Source organism: Schistocerca gregaria, chromosome 3 (assembly GCF_023897955.1).
Source record: "Schistocerca gregaria isolate iqSchGreg1 chromosome 3, iqSchGreg1.2, whole genome shotgun sequence".
NCBI lineage: Eukaryota > Metazoa > Arthropoda > Insecta > Orthoptera > Acrididae > Schistocerca > Schistocerca gregaria.
The window spans coordinates 854,601,643-854,628,409 of record NC_064922.1 but is presented as its reverse complement, the minus strand read 5'-3'; the positions used below and the strand labels follow the sequence as shown (position 1 = coordinate 854,628,409).

Genomic DNA, 26,767 nt, shown 5'->3' with positions numbered 1-26,767 from the left:
GGCACCGTGGATAGGCCTTGAAAAACTGAATGCAGATCAATCGAGAAAACAGGAAGAAGTTGTGTGGAACTATAAAAAAAATAAGCAAAATATACAAACTGAGTAGTCCATGCGCAAGATAAGCAACATCAAGGATAGTGTGAGCTCAGGAGCGCCGTGGTCCCGTGGTTAGCGTGAGTAGTTGCGGAATTAGAGGTCCTTAGTTCAAGTCTTCCATCGAGTGAAAAGTTTAATTTTTATTTTCAGACAATAAATAAACTTATAACTAAATCTGAGGGGGAATGCGATGGAGAGGTTCCCTCGTCAAACCTACTGGAGGAACGTCACAAGCAAATGAAATCGTTGAATCTCTAATACCCTCCTTACCTTACGAATTATCGTCTCTGTTAAATATTCGCCAAATCCCAGCTACAACATAGGCAATCTTTAATGAGCGTGTAATCACGCGATATATATAATGAAATTTCTTAAGGTAGCGTGCGAATTTTCTTGTTAACATCACTCACTCACTGCCTAACACAAGATGAGGTGATGGTACAAAATGAGTGCTGTAAGAGAGAGAGGAGAGTTAGTTAAAAAATGGTACTTACCAGACGTCCTGTCTTCTTCCACTGCTACCATCTAATCCAACGCATCGCCCGCAGGCAGTGTTTACTGAGGCTTTAGTGTGATCGCCGATTACAAAAACAGTGCTGTTCTTATTTGTTTAGCTGCTGACTTTTTTTTATTATCTTATCAGCCGGTCTGAGCGAGAAGCAACACGGAAAGCGACACCTGCGACCCTTTTCACACAAGGGGTTAGTCACACAAGCAGACGTTAGGACGCCCCCGCCAGGTTACACGTTTGTGGCTGATGCACGACTGCTACACTGCCTGGTTTTCCCGCCGTGCGGACAAACACACACACACACACACACACACACACACACACACACACACACACACAGCCTGAAGGCGCACAGGGCGCTGCGGCCGACCAGAAACTGACACTCACACTCGAGGCGGGAGTTACCAGCCAGCGTTCACTCAATCCAGCGGACATAGCCCACACAACACCCACAATGTACGTGCACTCTCCACTTGTCCGCCACTGATACTCGACAGTGACAAAATTAGGCAGCCCATAATCACACAGACACACTGCGAGACGAAACATTGCACCACTACAAAGAAACAAGATGAAAAACCACTGGGACGTCGCCACACCTGATATAATACCTCCAACGATGTCGTCGCACTATTCAGCAGTTCAGAGACTGGTTAGCTAGCATCGCTCTGGTGCAAGTATATCCACCTATCCTCAATCTACATCCATGCTTACAGTACTCCAGCCTTGGTCTCCGCCTACAATTCTTACCTCGCCCCCGCCCACTTTCCTTCCCTCATTTACCAAATTAACTGTTCCAGCACGCATACCCTACCAGCCCACCCTTTCTTTTACACAAGTTGTACTACAAAGATTTTTTTTCTCTCTAGTTCGATTCAGTATCACTTTATCAATCATTCTATCTACCTACTCAACCTTCGGTATCTTTCGGAAGCACCGCATTTCAAAAGCTCCTACTCTCTTCTCTCAGTAGCTTCTCATTCACATTTCACTTCTGTAAAAGGCTGCCCTCTAGATCCACGGACCGTGGAAGGTTAAAAAAAATGGACTACCCAAAGTTTTTTGAAAGTCTACATAACTCGAATAAATTATTTAAAAATATTTTTCTTTAGATAACAACTCGTTTGAGCGTCTTCTTATCACTTTTTATAGTATTTTACAAGTAACTGCGTGACTGATTTGAGTTCTTAATGGTTGTATTGTATGTTAATCGGGGGCCTACAAACGATGGAGAGGTTCCGTCCCCGCCGCAGTGGTCCACAACCCCACGACGACTACGGCAGTCCACTTTACCCCTCCGCCTCCCCACACCGAACCACTCTTTCAGGGTTATTGTGCGGTTAGGCCTCCTCCATCTACCTCTGTCCATCTCCTCCCTACCTCTAATTCTGAGCCTTGTTCATTATTATTGCAAATTAAGACTCCGTAATAGCATTCAAATCATAAGCTGACATGCCGTACGTGCAACTTATTTGTTTTCTGTGAAAACCGACTGCAAACAGGGCGTCGTTGTCTATATTATCTTGGTTCAAAAATATATACACTATGTGATCAAAAGTATCCGGATACCTAGCTGAAAATGACTTACAAGTTCGTCGTGCCCTCCACTGGTAATGCTGGAATTCAGTATGGTGTTGACCCACTCTTAGCCTTGATGACAGCTTACACACCCGCAGGCATACGTTCAACCAGGTAGTGGAAGGTTTCTTGGCGAATGGCAGCCCATTCTTCACGGAGTGCTGCACTGAGGACAGATGTCGATGTCGGTCGGTGAAGCCTGGCACGAAGTCGGCGTTCCAAAACATCCCAAAGGTGTTCTATAGGATTCAGGTCAGGACTCAGTGCAGGCCAGTCCATTACAGGAATGTTATTGTCGTGTAACCACTCCGCCACAGCCTGTGCATTATGAACAGGTGCTCAATCGTGTTGAAAGATGCAATCGCCATCACCGAATAGCTCTTCAACAGTGGGAAACAAGAAGGTGCTTAACACATCAATGTAGGCCTGTGCTGTGATAGTGCCACGCAAAACAATAAGGGGTGCAAGCCCCCTCCAAGAAAAGCACGACCACACAGTAACACCACCGCCTCCGAATTCTACTGTTGGCACTACACACGCTGGCAGATGACGTTTACCGGGCATTCGCCATGCCATCGGATCGCCATATTCTGTGCCGAGATTCGTTAATTCACACAACGTTTTTCCACTTTTCAATCGTCCAATGTTTACGCCCCTTACACCAAGCGAGGCGTCGTTTGGCATTTACCAGCGTGATGTGTAGCTTATGAGCAGCCGCTCGGCCCTGAAATCCAAGTTTTCTCACCTCCCGCCTAACTGTCATACTACTTTCAGTGGATCCTGATACAGTTTGGAATTCCTGTGTGATGGTCTGGTTAGGTGTCTGCCTATCACAAATGGCTCTGAGCACTATGGGACTTAACTTCTAGGGTCATCAGTGCCCTAGAACTTAGAACTACTTAAACCTAACTAACCTAAGGACATCACACACATCCATGCCCGAGGCAGGATTCGTACCTGCGACCGTAGCGGTCGCGCGGTTCCAGACTGTAGCGCCTAGAACCGTTCGGCCACCTCTGCAGGCTGCCTATCACACATTACGGCTCTGTACAGTTGACGGTGGTCTCTGTCAGTCAACAGACGAGGTCGGCCCGTACCCTTTTGTGCTATACGTGTCCCTTCACTTTTCCACTCCACTACCACAATGGCAACAGTGGACCTACGGATGTTTAGGGATGTGGAAATCTGGCGTACAGACGTATGACACAAATGACACCCAATCACCTGGCCGTGAGTTCCGCGGAACGTCCCATTCTGCACGGAGCGAGGTGGCGGAGTGGTTAGCACACTGGACTCGCATTCGGGAGGACGACGGTTCAATCCCGTCTCCGGCCATCCTGATTTAGGTTTTCCGTGATTTCCCTAAATCGTTTCGGGCAAATGCCGGGATGGTTCCTTTGAAAGGGCACGGCCGATTTCCTTTCCCATCCTTCCCTTACCCGAGCTTGCGCTCCGTCTCTAATGACCTCGCTGTCCACGGGACGTTAAACAGTAACCACCACCACCACCCCCCATTCTGCTCTCTTACGATGTCTAATGACTACTGATACGAAGTACCTGGCCGTAGATGGCAGCACAATGCACCTAATATGAAAATCGTATGTTTTGGGGGTGTCCGGATACTTTGATCACATAGTGTATAATGAAGGAAAATATGTGGGAGAAACAATTTTTGGAATGGTTTAAATGGCCTAGTATCGTATTTACAACTGCTTGCAAGAAAATGAGCAACATCTCACATATTCACAGTTTTATCGTAGTCCGTTTTAGCACAAAACCTTACACTGTTGCTGAAATATACAACGTGGTCAGAAAATGTGTGAAATGCTTGTAGGGACGTTACAGGGCAGGTTGTACTGAGACATGAATGTTAAGAAAGAAATTCGATACGTTGCCCCGTTTTCGAGTTATTTAGCATAGAATTTAGCCAATCGGGGCGTCGCGCGCTCACATTCAAGCGCCCTGCCAGGGCATTTCACACATTTTCTGACTGCCCTGTATATAGAGCCTATGGCGATATGGGTGTTTATAAGTGTCGTGTAAAAATGTAAAAATCTGAATTAAGTTGAACTAGAATGGTAACAACGTTTCCCAACATATCTCTACGTAGATTCAATCGCTTAGTACAGTAGCGAGTAAAAATTCGATGTGAATCGGTCATTAACTTTTAGAGATTTTTGGTAACAACGTTTTCCCTGTCTATATTAAACACGTATAAATACAAGATGTCGCTCGAGTAGATATATAAAAACATGTGCGTATTCGAATGCGATGTTATATCAAAAATTGGCAGCAATCGAAGAACAACTTTCGGCGATTTAAGACATTGAACAAATGAACAATTACGTTTTTATTTATAAATATATCTGAGTTATTGGGACGACTTCTGATTTTATTTTAAAATGAACTACACTATAATTTGTGGCTGTCGCTATGGGCACAGGACGAGAATTCCAATTGCTAGTGTGTTTCCGGGTTTAAAAGAATTTTTTTTTAAGTTTTGTTTTTCGTCATGTTTCATTGTCCTCATTCTTTAGCGAAGTTTAACATAGCTGCATATTGGGAATTAATTAAGTACTTGTAGATATCTTACGTTAATGACTTCTATTAATTACAGTATTTCATGTGAGGTTAACAAAAAATAAAATGATTGCGTACATCGAGTGTAGGAATGTAAATACAGTACACTAAAATAGTTTAATTTCCACAAAATGATTACTCTGCTCTCCGGCTATACTGATTGTAGTTAAGCTTCAGGAAACTTGTTCAGTGTTATTTTTCCTTCACAACAGTAAGAGAAATGTCTCGCTATACGCTGAAGTTACAAAAGTCATATGATAGCAATATGCAGGCTGTGTTACTATCGCGTACACGACGTATACATTGTCGGAGGTGTCATGTGTACTCAGATGATTCATGTGAAAAGGTTTCCGACGTGATTACGGCCGCACGACGCGGATTAACAGACTTCCAATGCGGAATGGTAATTCGAGCTAGAGGCACGGGACATTTCATTTCGGAAATGGTTAGTGAATTCACTATTCCGAGATTCATAGTGTCAGAGTGAGCGGAGAATGTAGAGTTGTCAGTGCTAACATACGACCAACTTTGCTTGAAGTTAAACGCAGAAATCAGAGTGGAACGTGCGACGAACATATCCGTTAGGACGGTGTGGCGAAATTTGGCTTTTATGGTCTGTGGGTGCAGACGACGGGCGCGAGTGCCTTTGCTAACAGCACGACATCGCCTGTAGCATCTCTCCTGGGCTCGTGACCGTATCAGTTGGACCCTAGACACCAGGATGGCCGTTATTTGGTCAGATGGGTCCCGATTTCAGTTAGTTGGAAGAACCGATGATAGGGTTCGAGTGAGGCGCAGACTCCATGAAGCCATGGACCCAAGTTGCCATCAAGGCCCTGTGCAAGCTGGTGGTGGCTCTATAATGGACGGGCTGTTTTTACATGGAAAGGGTGGAACCGAATCGATCACTAACTGGAAATGGTTATGTTCGGCTACTTTGAGACCATTTGCAGTCATCCATGTACTTCATGTTTCCAAAAATGGATGGCAACGTGCCATGTCACAGGGCCACAATTGTTCGCGATTGGTTTCCAAAAACATTCTGGACAATTCGAGCGAATGATTTGGCCAGCCAGATCGTCCGCCATGAAACCCATCGGACACATATGGACCATAATCGAGGGGTTAGTTCGTGCACAAAATTGTGCACCGGCAACACTTCCTCAGTTATGGACGGCTATAGAGGCAGCATTGGCTCATTATATCTGCAGGTGACATCCGGCGACTTGCTCAGTCCACGCTGCGTCAATTTGCTGCACTAGCCAGGCAAAAGGAGATCAGACGCGATATTTGGAGGTATCCAATGACTTTTGCCACCTCAGTGTAAAATCACGCCTGCTTCCACAAAACCTGCTTGCTTTTAATAGGAATACATTTTCCATTTCTTCAAATTTCTTTCTTGCCCTTTCTGATACTCCAAAAATTAGCATATGCTCGTATTTTAAAAATTTAAGACAACGTATACATTTAGCAACAAAATGAAAAGGAAGGGAGAAATATACTGTATCTTAGAATCTTCCATACTTGAACGACAAGAAGTGTATAAAACATATACGGATTTCATTCTACATAGCCTAACTCACTTTTTAGCTCATTATAACTTTTCAAATTACCGACCCTACAAGCCTAGTCATCATGGCGTCAAATTCACTGTCTACCTCTGTCTTATTTACAACAACATACATGCAATCTTCAGAAAAAAAGATTAGCGTTCATGTTCTAAATTAGAAACTGACTTGCGGGCAAGAAAAGATGAGCATGCGTTTCCGTAATAATAATAAAAAAGAAAAGTGGCATCGTGGGCGTCGGAAGCGACTTATTCGGCATGCCACGAGCACAGCCACGGCACATCGCCAGAACCAAGCTGTCTGCGCTAAGCGGCCGTACTGCAGCTCAGAAGCCAGCCACACAGCCCCTAGCCAGCTGCTGCCAAAATGCCAAGAGTCCCAGCAGCGCAAACGAGCTTCTGCAATGACTATCATCCTCTTCTAAATATAGACAAAGTCGGCAGCTGCATGCCTTTCTGAGGCACTGATCTAGAGACTACGACCTCTATGTAACTAGATTTTAGAAAAAAGTCCAGCGCTATGTACAAACATCTCCAGAAACAGTATAAATTCAAGCCAGAAAATGAAAGATTTTTTCAAAAATGCATCATCTACTCTAAAATGAATCACACACTGGGATGCAACAGAAGAATTGTACAAAAGATGCAGTACCAACAATATGACAACTTATGGAAAATCTCTAACCCATGCCCTACTGGTTTCGCGGAGATCTGTTACTGAAGTCCCAATAAATTTCTGTATAAAGCGAATGTTTGGTTCATATTTCCAGCGTTTACATTGGTACTTTTTTTGCCAGAATTACCTATCTTCTCGTGAGTACGGGCATTCAGGATTCACCAAGAGAGAGAGAGAGAGAGAGACTGAATGGCTTGGTACGTCCTCATCGATTCCTAACATCTTCTGTAGTGACAGTATTCTTTGTGGCTTCAGTCAGACTATGCTTTATAACACGTTCGCCGAGATCTCAAATTACATTAGGAAGCCCCCCCCTCTCTCCCTTTTCCTGCCTTCGTCCCAGAAATAATATTATAATATTTCCCTTCATTCTATTACTACTGATCGTCATTCCCACCTTATGTGGACACTCCCGTTCATCGCCGTCAAGAGCTTCAGACTTTATATAATTTCTACTCGCATCCGTTCCACCAAATTTCCTACGAGTCAATTTAAATTGCCTTTTATTTTTTCTTCCTAATCTGCTGCAGGCCTTTTTTATTTTATTTTATTTTTATTTATTTATTATTTTATTTTTACAAGCGCCGCAGCCAAGTGATGCAAAGACGACTGCTAACCCAGGCAGAACATTAGCTACTGATTTTTTTTTTCCTTTCATACTCTTCACATCTATGTGGGATGCACACAGTCCGGTTACATGACTTTCTTTATTATTCACATTTCTTCCCTAAAGAAAATGCTGAAAAATAACGTTTCCCTCCCCTAAGTTAGCAATTTCCTGTTTTGCTACTCTTATCAGTTAATATTGTCAAACGTATTTCAATATTTCAATGCGTTATGTCGAAGAAAACCTTTTTCCGCTCCGTTTTCCCCTTTCAGTCTACAGCAGACATCTGTGTTCCTCTAAACTGAAACATTTACTATTTATCTCATTCACTAGCGTCTAATACCACTTCCTTTTTACTTGAAGCTTTCTTGAATGTAGGTACGTCTGTTATCTTTTCCACGATATAATAAGTTGTGACAACTGAAAATTTCTACCACACTGCCACTCGAATCCGGATTTCCTGCTATTCGGGAACAGTCGCCTTCGCATTTAAGGCCGACTCACTGATGCTTTCTCTTACGATATCCCAATACTGTTTCCAGATTATCACCCACTTAATAGGAAAGATGATTGCTGTAAATAAGTGTATAGCACTTGCGTAATGTTTTGACTAAATTTCTCTCTATTTATGCATGAAGCATGTACCAAGTCAATTCAAATATTTTCGTTGCCAGCACTGCAAACGACCACAGTTTTGCGTATAATTATAATATCTCTGATCTATCTCGCTTGGCGAGAAGAAATGAAGTAAAAAGGTCAGACATATTTGTGAAGTTATATGCCGTAGTTTGGGATTTGTAGCTCATGTGGGCATATGAAAATTACATTACTGTGGAAGTTAAATGACTATAGCGAAGTAGTTGGTCAAGCTGAAGTGAATGAACTTTTCTTGTGTAATAGTTGAAGTCATCCAGTGAGCTAGTCCGATTGTGGAAAGTTTCAGACTTATTTCTACAGGAAACACCAGTAGCAACAATCATTCCCTGAATAACACCACCAGTGAGTACCAGATTTATAATTTATCAAAGTGGACATCACTACTTTCAATTTTACGAGAAACGAAAAATGCCTGTAAAGTTCATACGCCAACGGAAATACGATCCCTTTTGAAAGGTCCTATCACAGGACACATACCAAAATAATTAGATTCGCCTAAAATGAAATAATGGAGTGAACTGCGATCAAAAACATTTCAGAGTATTTAACTGACAAGTTTTAGATGCCGTATGGCAGAGTAAGCAAAAGTTCTTAAGCATATCCGTTTCCGCGGTGGACCCGTGGGAGTACCTACTACGGTAGAAGTGTCTGCAAGTCGTAGATGGAAACATCGGCAACAATGACAGTCAGGCCCGCGAGGTGATAAGATGGAGTAATGATGAAGGCGGGTGATCGTAAAAGGCAGGGTCTACGGCTTCGATTCTGTGTGTGGCACAAATTTTCCTTCGTCACTACGTCTGCATTTCACTGCAGTGTCGCGTGGCTATTTTTCCCACTGATATCATTTCACGCTATGGCATTTTCATTGATTTTATCCCTGTTACCAGCATGCGTTTCATTTTTGCTCTGCTTTTCATTCAATTTTGCACTCTTTGAAAATTAAAACCACACTTAATGCACAGTGGGAGTCAGTTCTGTGAAGCCCCTTTCCCCATATTGTTTCAGCTGTTCCACTGACGTAGCACTATAAATACCCAGACTTCAAACTATTTCCCGAGGATTGTTTTACAAGAGTTCTACTACGCGCTGAGTAAAGATACACTTCATCCCTCTGCATCCACTGACGTAGCACTATAAATACCCAGACTTCAAACTATTTCCCGAGGATTGTTTTACAAGAGTTCTACTACGCGCTGAGTAAAGATACACTTCATCCCTCTGCAACGAGTGAAGACAAACAGTCGGCAAGTCAAAAACAGCAGTCCACTTAAGGCAGTGGAAATACAAGACTTCATCGTTGATAGATCATCGTGTCCGATTGGATACTACTAGCTGCTGGTTTGTTCGGACAGTGGCGTGTCCCACTGTAGTTCATATGTACTGTCCCTGCACCAGCCGTCATACTCTACGCGTCTCTCACATATATCGATAAGAATAATTTACAAACTTCTCTCTCAAAAATATCAGCTCTCAAACTTCTCTCTCAAAAATGTCAGCACTTGGTCAGATAATATATCATAATTAGTTTTTGCTACTAAAAACTCCTCTATTCAGGTCATATGTAAAAGAAATTTGAGCAGATAGCCATTCAGTCCCCTTACGTATTTGTTTACTATCAGCTGAAATACATAACGAGCGAAGTGTCACATCTCTAACAGGGCGTAATGCTGTATAACTCGGTAAACTACATTTCAGATCGAAAGAAAAGTAACTATGTGAAGTATTTACACAAGGCACAGCTAAAGTACAAGAAACTCTGAGAAGGGAAGAACGTCGTCATAAACCCATATACCACGAAAGATATATTTACACAGCACACGACACGGACAGACAAGGAAAGCTAATTACAATTCCGCCTATGTCGTCCATCTACCTACAACACAATACAAAACAACACACAGGCAGAGAGACCGAGAGCAAGGGCTGCCCTCGGAACCAGGTCGACGGTTAGAAGTTGGTTTCCAAGTATACCCGACAATCCCAACCAATTTTGCCCACCGGGAAGAACGCGTCCCGTGCTCCGTTACTGCGGAGCCACAGCGACCGAACCAGACCGGGGCAGGCGAGAGCAAACCAAACCAGAACAGACCAAAGCTAAGCCAAACCATCCAACCAACCAACCAGTTAACCAACCAGGCAATGTACAGGCGGGCGGGCTCGCAGCGGCGGCGGTACCTTGGCGGGCTGCTCGAACACGGATCGCACAGAGGCGAAGGAGCGCGACACGGGCAGGAGGCGGTGCCCGGCTAGCCGCGGGGGCGGTTGCGGGGGCGGGCCCAGCCGCGGCTCCGACGCGGAGCGCAGCCGCGACGACGCCTCCAGGCGCGCCGACATGGGCCGCTGCGGCGCCCGCTGACGTCACGGCGCGGCGCGGCGCGGCGCGGCGCGGCTACAACACGACACTCGCCTGTCACAACAAGTCACATTACAAAGCCATCTCCACCAACACTGAAGCCAAGTTAACGACCTCACCACCACTCCCCGAGAGAAGGAAATCAGTGTCAGTGTAAGCACTGGAAAATCTAACGCTACTTCACATGTTCCCATATTCACTAACGTCGAAGAGCTTTTCAGTGACATTTATTCGTGTGTTCCAGTTGAGGTCCTATTCAATCTAATAGTGCTGGCGTCAATGAAGGGAACATGAACTGGGGCACTAGGATCGGCTTGGTGTACACTATCAATAATAATTTGTAGACTCATCGCCAACCGTAATGTGTGACTCCACCCCACAACAGTAATTTTCTGGACAGCTTGTATTACATAAATGCAACGTACTCTAACTAGAGAAGACTTATTAGTATTTTTACTTTCTATTAATCGAATACTTCTTAATTTCATTCTTTATTGCTGTAGAAACGCATCTTACGATCTAATGATAGAGCAAGCAGTGTCACCATCGTGATCCCACAGTACTGCAGTATCTTCATACCGACTTCGAAGCACATAGTAATCGCCGTTCATTAATTTTAATTAGTATGGCTGCCAATCTAGGGAGAACGGTTTACTAGAAGGTAGTCACTGCAAACCAGTTCCACCTCTGCGAGGTGCAAAGGATCAACCCCTGTGCAGCACTCTTATTTCGTGGCTCAACTATAGCTCATTTTTTTTTTCCAACAGCGCACTTGGAGGCGCCTTCCATCATGTATTACGTGAATACTGCTCTGTCTGCACCAGTGAGACTGCACAGATTCAATCGCATCTCACAGACGTACTGAAGGTAAGTAATACACAAAAAAAAGTTTTGCATCACCTCGGTTCCCAGAGTTCCGGAACCTGTACAGAAAATTGGAATAGACATCAAAATAAACATCATTCCTACCCTTTCTATTGCTCATGAAAACCACACATTGCATGTTGTAGCACCATACAGCGAGACCTTAAGAGGTGTTTGTCCAGATTGCTGTACACACCGGTACCTCTAATACCCAGTAGCACCTTTTCTTGCATCGATACATGCCTGTATTCTTCGTGGCATACTAACCCACAAGTTCATCAAGGTAATGTTGGTCCAGATTGTCCCACTCCTCAATGGCGATTCGGCGCAGATCCCTCAGTGTGGTTGGTAGGTCACGTCGTCCATTAACACCCCTTTCCAATCTATCCCAGCCTTCATGTCTGGAGAACATGCTGGCCACTCTGGGCGAACGATGTCGTTATCCTCAAGAAAGTCATTCACAAGATGTGCACGATGGGGGCGCGAATTGTCGTCCATGAAGACGAAAGCCTCGCCAATATGCTGCCGATATGGTTGCATTATCGGTCGGAGGATGGCATTAACGTATCGTACACCCGTTACGGCGCCTTCCATACCACCAGCTGCGTACGTAGGCCCCACATAATACCACCCCAGAACAGCAGGGAAGGAAGCTCCACCTTGCTGCACTCGCTGGACAGGGTCTAAGGCGTTGAGCCTGACCGGGTTGCCTCCAAACACGTCTCCGAAGATTGTCTGGTTGAAGGCATATGCGACACTCATCGGTGAAGAGAACGTGATTCCTGAGCAGTCCATTCGGCATGTGGTTGGGCCTGTCTGTACCGCGCTGCATGCTGTCGTGGTTGCAAAGATAGACCTCGCCATGGGCATCGGAAGTGAAGTTGCACATCGCGCAGCCTATTGCGCAAAATCTGAGTCGTAACGCCACGTCCTGTGGCTGCTCGAAAAGCATTATTCAACATCGTGGCGTTGCTGTCAGGGTTCGTCTGAGCCGTAATTCGTAGGTAGCGGTCATCCACTGCAGTAGTAGTCCTTGGGCGGCCTGAGTGAGGCATGTCATCGACAGTTCCTGTCTCTCTGTAACCCCCTCATGTCCGAACAACTTCGCTTTGGTTCACTCCAAGACGCCTGGACACTTCCCTTGTTGAGAGCCCTTCCTGGCACAAAGTAACAATACGGATGCTATCGAACCGCGGTACTGACCGTCTAGGCATGGTTGAATTGCAGACGACACGAGCAGTGTACCACCGTCCTGGTGGAATGACTGGAACTGATCGGCTGTCGGACCCCCTCCGTCTAATAGGCGCTGATCACGCATGGTTGTTTACATCTTTGGGCGGGTTTAGTGACATCTCTGAACAGTCAAAGGGACTGTGTCTGTGATACAATGCCCACAGTCAACACCTATCTTCAGAAGTTCTTGGAACCGGGGTGATGCAAAACTTTGCAACCTACCATTCCACATTGTAAAAGTCACCAATTGCCGTGACAGTTTTTTCAGTGGTGAGTCCAGACGCTTCTATGAGCAGGCGACAGTCGCCACAGGATCAGGTGATCAGCTAAAGTGTGTCCTCTCTTACTGCCGCTTGTTTGCCCTCCCTCAAGATCCCTGGGTTTTCGGAAATCCCAAAATATGAGTTTTCATTGTAACCAGATAAACAAATGTCACACCAGTAGGAGGTCTAAGTTAGCACTTCCGCCTGAATTTTCCTGCTAAATGACCGCACTAGTACCCACGAAAAGGCATTTGTGTGATCTGATAACAATACTTTCTGCTTACAATGAAAAACCGAGGTCTGCTAAACAAACAAGGTAGAGGATCATGATCAGAATTATTAACAGCAAACGAAACGGGGACAGACACACGTGGAAGCTGTAATTATGGCCATACTGAAAATCAAAACTGAAGTGGGGGGGACATATCGCTTAGCGAATGTATGGCAGATGTAGCCGACATGGCCTTTGGTGGATTTCAAGGGAGGCCAAAGACGACTACCTAACTGAATGTGGGCACATTGGGTTAGAAATCATACGCGTACTGCTTAAGACTGTAAATCACGGAAGGACCTTTATCAATCAGTGAGCGTCACACAGCTGACGATGACCTGGACGTAAAAAAATGTGTCTCGCGAAATGATGATAATACACACTACTTCGTTAACAATTACCCCAGAACTCACTCTAACCATTATACTAAAGTTGGCAGTTTGGGAAAGCCTGTCCCCGTATGAATAAGTTATAAGTTAATTTTTCATATAGTAAGTTAATTTTTGCAAAATGTCAATATACAAATCTTTTTTTGTTTTGGATAGAAAGAACGGTTTCGAGAGTGTCCCCAGGTTCTTGTTTCTACATATGTTTTACATATTCGTATGATACTTTAGTTGCGTCTATACTCTAGCGAGGCGTTGTATTTTACGTTTTCCTCCATCTTTTTTTTTTTTTTTTTCTGCGACTGAGTAACATAGAACTAGACGATCACACACAAAATATGAAACGGGTCGCGATTCCCAAAATAAAAGAACAATCTTAACACGATTGACAACGGAAATTCATTTCCTCTATCATAAATAACCTTAAAAAATGTCAGACTTTTGACGAGATTGTAATATAAACACAATAATCAGTTACTGTACGCTTTTTTATGTGCTGTTAATGCAACTGATAAAAAAAGCAAGTACCAGCGAGATGCCAACAATAATGCTGTGACTGGAGGTATAGCGAAGAAACACGGACCGATTCTTGCTCGCAGCAGCTGACAATACGGGTCGGCTACGAGACTTCAAGGCTCAGCGATAGCAGCGCTCCGATTTTTTTTTTTTTTTTTACAAGTATTTCGGTGTCTGGAAGATGTGTCGGCCACCTCAAAGGCGAAGAAAAAGTCCAGGATATGGGGGAGGCACGGCGGAGCGCAGGACAGGGGCGGCTGCCGCCGTCTGTGAGGAAAGGCAGGCGATCAGCACCCCAGTCCGGCGTATCCACCCCAGGTGGCATTCAGACGTCCACAGCGGCCGCCGCCTTCACGGGCAACTCTCAGAGTATCTCGCACGGCGCGCACTTCATTTTAGTCGTCTAGTGCCAAATATGTATTTCATGTCTTTTTAATAACAAACTAAAAAATTGTGAAAGAGCCCATCACTTGGCGTACCGTTACAGCACAGAACTTTTACTGACACTACATCCAACAGTTCAGTTAACTTATTGAATCGTGTGGATGAAACCAAATATTATCGCATCTTTTCGTCTATATACGCGAATTACAATCTATTGGTTATGAACTGTAGATTAAAAGTGAAGAAACTGCAAAATGGTGGGAATTTAAGGCCATTGGACGACTAAACCAGACGTTGTACAGAGTTTCAGGGAAAGCATAAGGTAACAATTGACAAGAATGGGGGAAAGAAATACAGTAGAAGAAGATAGGGTAGCTTTGAGGGATGAAGTAGTAAAGGCAGCAGAGGATAAGGTAGGTAAAAAGACGAGGGCTAGAAGAAATCCCTGGGTGACAGAAGATATATTCAATTTAATTGATGAAAGGAGAAAATATAAAAATGCAGTAAATGACTCAAAAATGAGATCGACAGGACGTGCAAAATGGCTAAGCAGGGATGGATAGAGAACAAATGTAAGGATGTAGAGGCTTATATCACTAGGGGGTAAGATAGATACTGCCTACAGGAAAATTAAAGAGACCTTTGGAGAAAAGAGAACCACTTGCATGTATATCAAGAGCTCAGATGGAAACCCAGTTCTAAGCAAAGAAAGGAAAGCAGAAAGGTGGAAGGAGTATATAGAGCGTCTATACATGGGCGAGGTAGTTGAGAGCAATATTATGGAAATGGAAGAGGATGTAGATAAAGATGAAATGGGAAATTCGATACTGCGCAAAGAGTTTGACAGAGCACTGAAAGACCTGAGTTGAAATAAGGCCCCGAGGAGTAGATGACATTCCATTGGAACTACCGACAGCCTTGGGAGAGCCAATCCTTACAAAACTCTACCATCTGGTGAGCAAGATGTACGAGACAGGCGAAATACCCTCAGACTTCAAAAAGAATATAATAATTCCAATCCCAAAGAAAGCAGGTGTTGACAGGTGTGAAAATTACCGAACTATCAGTATAATAAATCACGGCTGCAAAACACTAACGCTAATTCTTTACAGACGAATGGAAGAACTGGTAGAAGCCGAGCTCGGGGAAGATCAGTTTGGATTCCGTAGAAATACTGGAACACGTGAGGCAATACTGACCTTACGACTTGTTTTAGAAGAAAGGTTCACGAAAGGCAAACCTACGTTTCCAGCATTTGTAGACTTAGAGAAAGCTTTTGACAGTGTTGACTGGAATATTCTCTTTCAAATTCTGAAGGTGGCAGGGGTAAAATACAGGGAGCGAAAGGCTATTTGCAATTTGTACAGAAACCTGATGGCAGTTACGAGAGCCGGCCGCGGTGGTCTCGCGGTTCTAGGCGCGCAGTCCGGAACCGTGCGACTGTTACGGTCGCAGGTTCGAATCCTGCCTCGGGCATGGATGTGTGTGATGTTCTTAGGTTAGTTAGGTTTAAGTAGTTCTAAGTTCTAGGGGACTAATGACCACAGCAGTTGAGTCCCATAGTGCTCAGAGCCATTTGAACCATTTGAGCAGTTACGAGAGTCGAGGGACATGAAAGGGAAGCAGTGGTTAGGAAGGGAGTGAGACAGGGTTGTAGCCTCTCCCTGATGTTATTCAATCTGTATATTGAGCAAGCAATAAAGGAAACAAAAGAAAAATTCGGAGTAGGTATTAAAATCCATGGAGAAGAAATAAAAACTTTATTGTAATTGTGTCAGAGACAGCAAAGGTCTTGGAAGAGTAGTTAAACGGAATGGACAGTGCCTTCAAAGGAGGATATAAGATGAACACCTACAAAAGCGAAACGAGGATAATGGAATGCAGTCGAATTAAGTCGGGTAATGCTGAGGGAATTAGACGCTTAAAGTAGTAAAGGAGTTTTGCTATTTGAGGAGCAAAATAACTGATGATAGTCGAAGTAGAGAGGATATAAAATGTACACTCCTGGAAATTGAAATAAGAACACCGTGAATTCATTGTCCCAGGAAGGGAAACTTTATTGACACATTCCTGGGGTCAGATACATCACATGATCACACTGACAGAACCACAGGCACATAGACACAGGCAAGAGAGCATGCACAATGTCGGCACTAGTACAGTGTATATCCACTTTTCGCAGCAATGCAGGCTGCTAGTCTCCCATGGAGACGATCGTAGAGATGCTGGATGTAGTCCTGTGGAACGGCTTGCCATGCCATTTCCACCTGGCGCCTCAGTTGAACCAGCGTTCGTGCTGGACGTGCAGACCGCGTGAGACGACGCTTCATCCAGTCCCAAACATGCTCAATGGAGGACAGATCCGGAGATCTTGCTGGCCAGTGTAGTTGACTTACACCTTCTAGAGCACGTTGGGTGGCACGGGATACATGCGGACGTGCCTTGTCCTGTTGGAACAGCAAGTTCCCTTGCCGGTCTAGTAATGGTAGAACGATGGGTTCGATGACAGTTTGGATGTACCGTGCACTATTCAGTGTCCCCTCGACGATCACCAGAGGTGTACGGCCAGTGTAGGAGATCGCTCCCCACACCATGATGCCGGGTGTTGGCCCTGTGTGCCTCGCTCGTATGCAGTCCTGATTGTGGCGCTCACCTGCACGGCGCCAAACACGCATACGACCATCATTGGCACCAAGGCAGAAGCGACTCTCATCGCTGAAGACGACACGTTTCCATTCGTCCCTCCATTCACGCCTGTCGCGACACCACTGGAGGCGGGCTGCACGATGTTGGGGCGTGAGCGGAAGACGGCCTAACGGTGTGCGGGACCGTAGCCCAGCTTCATGGAGACGGTTGCGAATGGTCCTCGCCGATACCCCAAGAGCAACAGTGTCCCTAATTTGCTGGGAAGTGGCGGTGGATCCTACGGTCTTGGCGTGCATCCGTGCGTCGCTGCGGTCCGGTCCCAGGTCGACGGGCACGTGCACCTTCCGCCGACCACTGGCGACAACATCGATGTACTGTGGAGACCTCACGCCCCACGTGTTGAGCAATTTGGCGGTACGTCCACCCGGCCTCCCGCATGCCCACTATACGCCCTCGCTCAAAGTCCGTCAACTACACATACGGTTCACGTCCACGCTGTCGCGGCATGCTACCAGTGTTAAAAGACTGCGAAGGAGCTCCGTATGCCACGGCAAACTGGCTGACACTGACGGCGCCGGTGCACAAATGCTGCGCAGCTAGCGCCATTCGACGGCCAACACCGCGGTTCCTGGTGTGTCCGCTGTGCCGTGCGTATGATCATTGCTTGTACAGCCCTTCGCAGTGTCCGGAGCAAGTATGGTGGGTCTGACACACCGGTGTCAATGTGTTCTTTTTTCCATTTCCAGGAGTGTAGATTGGCAATGGCAAAGAAAGCGTTTCTGAAGAAGAAAAATTTGCTAACATCAAGTATAGATTTAAGTGTGAGGAAGTTGCTTTTGAAAGTATTTGTATGGTGCGTAGCCATGTATGGAAGTGAAACATGGACGATAAATAGTTCGGAAAAGAAGAGAATAGAAGCTTTAGAAATGTTGTGCTACAGAAGAATGCTGAAAATTGGACGGGTATATCACATAACTAATTAGGAGGTATTGAATACAATTGGGGAGAAGAGGCGTTTGTGGCACAACTTATCTAAGGCGCTGCAATCATGGACTGTGCGGTTGGTCCCGGCGGAGGTTCGAGTCCTCCCTCGGGCATGGGTGTGTGTGTTTGTGTTTGTCCTTAGGGTAATTTGGGTTAAGTAGTGTGTAAGCTTAGGGACTGATGACCTTAGCAGTTAAGTCCCATAAGATTTCACACACATTCGAACATTGACACAACTTGACTAGAAGAAGGGATTGGTTGGAAGGACATGTTCTGAGGCATCAAGGGATCACCAATTTAGTATTGAAGGGCAGCGTGGAGGGTAAAAATCGTAGAGGGAGACCAAGAGATGAATACACTAAACAGATTCAGAAGGATGTAGGCTGCAGTAGGTACTGGGAGATGAAGAAGCTTGCACAGGATAGAGTAGCATGGAGAGCTGCATCAAACCAGTCTCAGGACTGAAGACCACAACAACAACAGCATATACTGACGGTCAGATGCCAGTCTTTGCACCACACTCTGAGCACGTGCAAGTGCATACAAATACGTCACTAACTACATCGCTGATGTGTCAAAACGTTATGGCGACCTATGGGGTCGAATGACGCCTGGTGGTGTTATGAGCACGTGAAGCGGTAAGGGAAGTACGAGGTCCGTTCAAAAAATTCGCGACTTTTGTCCACAAATTTTTCTACGCTTGCCTTTACGTACCGTGCATCGCTTCTTTCGAAATACTCTCCCCCACTATAGATGCAGCGCTGCGAACGCCGTTTCCCCTTTCGGAATTTCTCGGAAAATTATTTTGACCAATTAGTTCATGAGCCCTCTCGAAGCTTTAATGGTTGTGAAATTGTACTTTATCTCTTAGCAACAAATAATCCTGGACAAATAGTGGGTATCGTGACGAATACAGAGATTAGCGACCACAAGTCAGTTGCTGCTAGGCTAAACACCGAAACACCCATAACGAAACACAAAGTATATCTATTTTTTAAAAAGATGATAAAAATGCTCTTAACGCCTTTTTAAGATAGTCTTCACTCCTTACGATCTGATCATGTAAGCGTAGAGAAGTTGTGTAGTCATTTAGAACAGATAGTATCGACAGCAATTGAGAGGTACGAGGGTAATCCCAAAAGTAAGGTCTCCTATTTCTTTCTAAGTACATAGACCTCTTTATTTCCACAATGGTTTACATCAGTTTTACAGCTTGAACATTTAGCTATTTTTCGACATAATCACCATTTCTGTCGATGCATTTTTGTAGACGCTGTGGCAGTTTTTGTATGCCCATGTCATACCAGCTCGCCGCCATGCTGTTCAGAAAGCTATGGTAAGTAAGTAAATGTTCCTGAATTCCAATCAAGAGCAACTGCCAAGATAATAAACATAGAAGTAGATACCATCGGTGTACGAACGGGCTTGCATCACGTAACAAAGCCAAGGTCTCCAGTCCAGACTGCATACTAGTCAGGTTCCCTTCAGAATACGCTGATACAATAGCTCCACATTGAGCAATTATACAAGCGCTCGCTCACAGAAAGATACGTACCTAAGGATTGGAAAATTGCTAAAGTCACACCAATATCCAAAAAGGGAAGTAGGAGTAATCCGCTGAATTACAGGGCCATATCACTAACGTCGATCTGCCGCAGGGTTTTGGAACATACACTGTATTCGAACATTATACAGTACCTCAAAGAAAACGACATATTGACACACAGCACGGATTCAAAAAATATCGTTCTTGCAAAACGCAACTAGCTCTTTATATTCCTGAAGTAATGAGTGCTATAGACAAGAAATGTCAAATTGATTCCATATTTTTGGTTTCCAGAAGGCTTTCGACACCGTTCCTCACAAGCATCTTTTAACCAAACTGCGTGCCTCTGGAATATAGCCTCACTCGTGCGACTGGATTCGTGATTACCTGTCAGAAAGGTCACAGTTCGTAGTAATAGACGGAAAATCATCGAGTAAAAGAGAAGTAATATTCGGCGTTCCCCAAGCAAGTGTTATAGGCCCTCTATTGTTCCTGATATATATCAACGACATAGGAGACAATCTGAGTAGCCGTCTTAGATTGGTTGCAGATGATGTTATCATTTACCATCTTGTGAAGTCATCAGATGATCAAAACGGATTGCAAAATGATTTAGATAAGCTATCTGTATGGTGCGAAAAGAGGTATTTGACCCTGAACACAGAAAAGTGTGATGTTCTTCACATGAGTACTAAAAGAAATCAGCTAAATTTCGATTACACAATAAGTCACACAAATCTGAAGGCTGTTAATTCAGCTAAATACTCAGTGATTACAATTACAAATAACCCAAACTGGAACGATCACATAGATAATATTGTGGGTAGAGCAAACCAAAGACTGCGATTCATTGGCAGAACACTTACAAGGTGCAACAGGTCTACTAAACAGACTGCTTACACCACGATTGTCCCGCCCTGTTCTGGAGTATTACTATGCGATGTGGTATCCGCATCAGATGGGACTGACGGATGACATCGAAAAAGTACAAAGAAGGGCAGCTCGTTTTATATTATCGCGAAATAGGGGAGATAGTGTCACAGACATGATACGTGAATTGGAGTGGCAATCATTAAAACAAAGGCGTTGTTCGTTGCTACGGGATCTTCTCATTAGATTTCAATCACCAGTTTTCTCCTCCGATTGCGAAAACATTCTGTTGGCACCCACCTATATAGGGAGAAATAAATGATCATCACGATAAAATAAGAGAAATCAGGGCTCGCACTGAAAAATTTAAGAGCTCGTTTTTCTCGCATGCCGTTCCAGAGTGGAACGATAGAAAGACAGCTTGAAGGTGGTTCATTGTACCCTCTGCCACGCACTTGTGAATAGCAAAGTGGTCACGTAAATGTAGATGAAGCAATCTTGGTACGCCTCTTTCTGGATCGTGCGAAGTGCCGTCTGCGAATTTTATTCGTGTATGTTGCAAATATTTCTCGATTCAACACGGTTTTCAACTTTGGAAATGAAAAAAGTCCGGAGTGTACGGAAGACGAGGCAGCACAGTGATTTCTTTTTTTTTTTGTGGAATAGTCTCTCATCAACAGGAATGACTCTGCGAGTGTTGTTTCGCCACATTTCAAGCCGTTTTCTTCTTACATTTTCTCGCAGGTGTCCCAACACCTCTTGAGAGTACCATCAATTAATAGTTTGTCCCTGTGGCACGAAATCATTATGAACTAATCCTCCAAAGCCAAAGAAAACTATCAGCTTTGAAGTTTGACCTGAGATGACGAGTCTTTTGGTATTGGAGAACCTTTTCTGCCCCATTGTGAAGATTGAACATTGGTCAACATCGTAACCGTAGACCCACGTCTTATCACCAGTTATGATTCTCCTAAGGTACATCTCGTTCTCATTTGCGCGATCCAAATACTTATCACGGATTGCGAGGAGAACGTCTTTCTGGTATTGACTCTTGAGCCGTAAAACGAACTTGGCGGCAACACGATGCTTTCCAGGATGCGGTGTCATGATTTCATGACATGATCCAACTAACATGTTACATTTTTCTGCAATCTCTCTGTCAGTCTTCAATTGGCGCGCACAGTTTCGTTGACGTTCCTGAAAAGAATCGTTGAAGAACGTCGAAGGGCATCCTGAATGATGGTCACCTTTACTTCCGTCAGGACATGTTTAAACCGTGTGAACCATTCGTAACACCGAGAAAGGCTTAAGCACTCATCGCCGTAGGATCCCTGCAACATTTGGTGTGTCTATGTAAAGGTTTTCCTCCTGTAACTCTGTCTTCTGAAAATTCGCAAATCGTGCGATGCAACGTTCTAGCCATACAGTACTGAACTATAACTAACAGACGTAGAACAATGAAACTTGTGGCAGTTACACATTAAACACAGGCGTGTGCAGGGATGCCAACCGCATTTCGCTACAACACACCACTGGCGCGAAATTACGAAGGTAATCCCAAAAGTAAGGTCTCCTATTGTTTTTTATAAGTACAGATCTCTGTTTATGTGGCAGTTGGTCACACTGTTATGAAGAGTGCTTTACGCACTATGTGTAAACACGTGCACGCCGCGCTGAGGCGCTCAGTCTTGGCTTGGCAGCCGTTGAGAATGGAGCTCCCGTTGGATGTTACCACCGATTGAAATCCATCGCCAATTGACGGAAGTGTATGGTGAGTCGTACATGGATGTCAAAAATATTCGTAAGTGGTGTAGAGAGTCTGCAACTGGTCGGACCGAAATTCACGACGAACAAAGGAACGGAAGACCGTCAATTTCTGAGGAGACAGTGTTGAAAGTTGGGCAAAGCATGCGTGAAGATCGGCGGATCACCTTGGATGATCTCTGCACGTTGGGTCCTGACGTTTCCCGAAGCACCGCTCACAGAATTTTAACGGAAACACTGAAATACCGGAAGGTGTGCGCAAGCTGGGTGCCACGCATGCTGACTGAGGACAACATGCGGCAACGGGTTGATGCTACCCGCGCATTTCCTCACCGTCTTGCAGCCGAACAGGACAACTTTCTGGACGCAATCGTGACGGGTGACGAAACCTGGGCATACCACTTTACACCTGAGACCAAGCAACAATCACGCCAGTGGCGCATCCTCCTTCGCCAAAGCCGTGGAAATTCAAACAAACACAGTCTGCTGGTAAAGTCATGACAACCGTTTTTTTTTTTTTTTTGGGGGGGGGGGGGGGGGATCGGAAAGGATTAGTTAGGTTTAAGTAGTTCTAAGTTCTAGGTGACTGAGACCTCAGAAGTTAAGTCGCATAGTGCTCAGAGCCATTTGAACCATTTTTTGAAACGGGCAATTCAGAACCAGAGAAAAATGTTGAGCAAGGGCGTACACATTCTCCATGACAACGCTCGCCTACACATCGCTCGGCAACCGTTGCTCTTCTGCAACAGTTTCAGTGGAACATAGTCACCCACCCACCCTTTAGTCCTGACTTGGCGCCCAGTCACTATCACCTGTTGTCTAGGTTAAAAGAACATTTGGCCGGAAAGCGATTCAGCTCCGACGACGAGGTGAAAGAAGAGGTTCATAACTTTCTGAACAGCATGGCAGCAGGCTGCTATGACGTGGGCATTCAAAAACTGCCACAGAGTTTACAAAAAGGCATCGACAGACATGGTGATTATGTCGAAAAATAGCTAAATGTTGAAGCTGTAAACTGATGTAAACCATTGTAGAAATAAACAGGTCTATGTACTTATAACAAACAGGAGAGCTTACTTTTGGGATTACCCTCGTACGAATGTTCCGGAATTCACGGAACAGACCTTGTATGTAAGCGAAGTAGGGATGGATGGAGAATCTATCTAGCGACGATACTGGCTGTAAATCTGGAAATACAACCACATAAATGCCTTTCACGAAGGACAGATTTTTATAGCCTAGTGCTGTGGAAAGTGTATCTCGAAGGCGGCAAATATGGGCTGCTGTTTGCGTGGTACTAGAGTGAGCACTTACGTAAAGTGGTTGGAGGACGGTGATACCACGAGTAGGTGAAAAGGTTCTGGACGTCCATGTGGCGCTAGGATGCCCTCCCGCTCCACTGAGCAGATTAGGCGGCCATCTGCTGCAGACTAAAATCCTGGTGCAGACACGAGAGTTTCGGAGCACACCGTTCGGCCCTTACTCAGCACGGGGCTCCGTAGCACATGACGCCTACGCGTTTCCATTGTGATCCAACGATATGGGTGCAGTGGGCGCTTGTCATCGAGATCGGATCGTGAATCCTGGTCGATTGAATCACTTTACCTATTGCGCCTGGCCGATGGTCGTGTCCTGATATGCAGCCATCCATACGAAAGGAACCACCGAGACAGCTGTGCATTACGTAATCATTATTAAGAGCCACCTCCGTCCCTCCACGCTTCATGTCTTCTCCGATGCCGATAGTTTCTTCCGGCTGGGTAACTGTCCGTGTCTCAAGGCCAGACTCGTGCTAAAATGGTTCGAGGAGCAAGGCAGTGAACGCACTTTGACGTACTGGCCATCAAATCATCCTGAACTGAGTCCGACGGACGACATCTGGGACGCTACTGGGCGCCAAACACCACCGGCCGGTAATTTACGAGTATTGCCTGATCCGTGCGTCGGCATCTGGTGCCACAAATGTACCTCAGACTTGGCGAATCCATGGTACGCGCAACTGCTGCTGTATTATTTGCTAGAGGTGGATGAACTCAATATTACGCAGGTAGTCATAATGTTTTGGTGTATGATTATATAACTTACGAGAAGATTTAAATGTAAGTCCAAATCAATATATGAGGGGCGATCAAAAAGTTTTCCGTTCGAAGGCCGAGTCCATAATCGGTACGCCAACAAGGCAAAATCACCGCGTGCGAAGGAGCAAGCATCTCACAGACGCATCAGGTTGAAGTCACCCGTTATGTAAAACACTGTGTCCTGCTGCGTCAAGAAGTCCGTAACTGCCTGCTGCACATCCTCGTCCGATAGGAATCGTCGTCGACCCTTTAACATTCCTTTTCAAGGGACCGAAGGCGTGAAGTCCCATGTACACCGTTCCCCAGTGATGGGAGATACCAAATTCCTTGAAATTCATAGGCAATGGTCCACGGGAATCAAAGACCAGGTAGACGTCCTTGAGCCAACGGGGCGATGGATGACACCACTGCCCGATACACATTCTTCATTCTCCGACGATGTCCCCCGCTGTTTGTCCTCAGACAGCCACGAAAAAAATTAATAGCATGCCGCTCTCGTTTGGACGCAACACCGTGGCCACAGTTCACCTTTCCACATTCACGGCACGTAGGTCGAATGCCACATTAATCCCTAAATTCTGATGCCTATACGACCACATCAGAGTCACGCTACGTTGCATATACGCTCCAGCAACACCCTCCAACGGAACCTTTCTGATCGTTCCTTATAATATGCTTCTGCCCACTGCAGACAGATAACTGGGTACTGGTCGAAAATTGTTTTAATAATGGAGACCAAACATTCTCAACGCCGGGACCAGCCGCACAGTCCATGGCTGCAGCGCCTTAGACTGCTCGGCTAATCCCGAGCGGCCAACGATAGTAACTTATGCTACTCATCGCCACTGTCTTGCAACGAGGCGTCACAAACACCGTAGTAGCGAGTATAATAACGAAAACTATTTGATTAACGCTGACAAAATAAATAAGAATTAGAATACAACAATGGTCGCTGCGCACGATTTTTAGTAAGAATATGGTGACTAACACGTAAGCAATTGGAGGTATCTAAACAGACGCGGACCATGATTTACCCAAAATTGGATTAATATTTCTTTGGACTGACAAAGCTCTTTACTTTCTATTAACGTGCCGATATATTAAAACAACTATCTTCTTAAAAAACCACTGCGCTCTACGAGGCTTTTTTTTTTTATAAGACGCGTTTTTATATCACAAATAGTAACTTCTGAAACAATACTGTTATTACATGAAACCTTTACTACTTTTCAACATAGTATCTACCAACATAAACCACTTGTAACTAACAGCTAACTTCTATATTCAATAGGGATAAAAGTCCGTTACCAGATTTGCCATAGACTGCTGAACTGCTGCTTTGACGTCATCGCCGTTGTCCTGTCGCTGACCCCCTAAACGTTTTTTTCAAGGGCAGCACCAACAGGAAGTCGTTTCTTGGCCTTTTGCGTCAACTTTCTTCATTAACTCTTCAGCGAGGACAGATTGGTAGCTTACTTCGCGCTTCACCGAATACATTAGGACGGCCATAAAGAAACGCTCCATCCGATTTCCCGCATCATTCCATTGCTCATAATGCTTTCTCCGTTAGTTTCACTAATCGCACGATAAATCTCGACGCCTTACAAGCCTTCAGTACGCCGGAAATTCTTTAGTGCGTGCAGGACACAATGGGTAGGATTTATAGTCAACCGAGACATCTGTAATAAGCGCAAGAAAACGTAAAACCGGACGAGCGCTCCAGTTATGGTGTATGTTGATAGCCAGTAAACATAGGTAATCAGGTCGCATGCACAAACCACCGGCCGCAGTGGCCGTATTTTAAAACGATATTTACTTATTAATAAAACCGAGCCTCACTCTTTTAACGACACTCGAGATAACTCCTTCCGTTCTATGGTAATTGTTTATTCTTTCGCGAATTGAGGAAGAGAATGTGTAGAATTAGGGGGCAACTCAGCCGGTCATTCCGGTCTTCACCTTCACACCTAGCACATCACCGTTCATAGCACACTGTTACAAACAATATTTCCTTCTCGGCTACGGCAGGACACGGCGCAGGCACCCTCTGCCACTCACCTCAGGTGTCGCCGGCGGCCGGGGAACATATCGACATGCTGGCTCCGGCCTCCCACGTCGGCGTCATCTGAAACACAGGCCCACTCTGCTGTACTGGCGCACACGAAAAAAAAGAAAAGAAAAAGTAAAGCACCTCGTGCAGGGAGAAAGCAGGTACAACTAAGGCTGCCAAGTGCCCAGCTTTCTGCGGTAGTGTCCGGCCTTTGTTAGAATTTTTAGCCATTAAGTAGAGAACGAGCAAGTAAGGCAATTTAATCTCAATGTAGACAAGTGTAATGT

General features: G+C 45.0%; 1 protein-coding gene across 1 annotated transcript in view; it reads right to left on the bottom strand.

Annotated features, from left to right (window-relative positions):
• The window catches only part of LOC126355627 (uncharacterized), a 791,356-nt gene that overhangs the window by 274,624 nt on the left and 489,965 nt on the right, over positions 1-26,767 (bottom strand). Inside the window, exon 3 of the mRNA XM_050005990.1 lies at positions 26,489-26,555. Coding sequence (XP_049861947.1) covers positions 26,489-26,517 — 29 coding nt within the window. The 5' untranslated portion in view covers positions 26,518-26,555. The remainder of the gene's footprint in view (positions 1-26,488; positions 26,556-26,767) is intronic.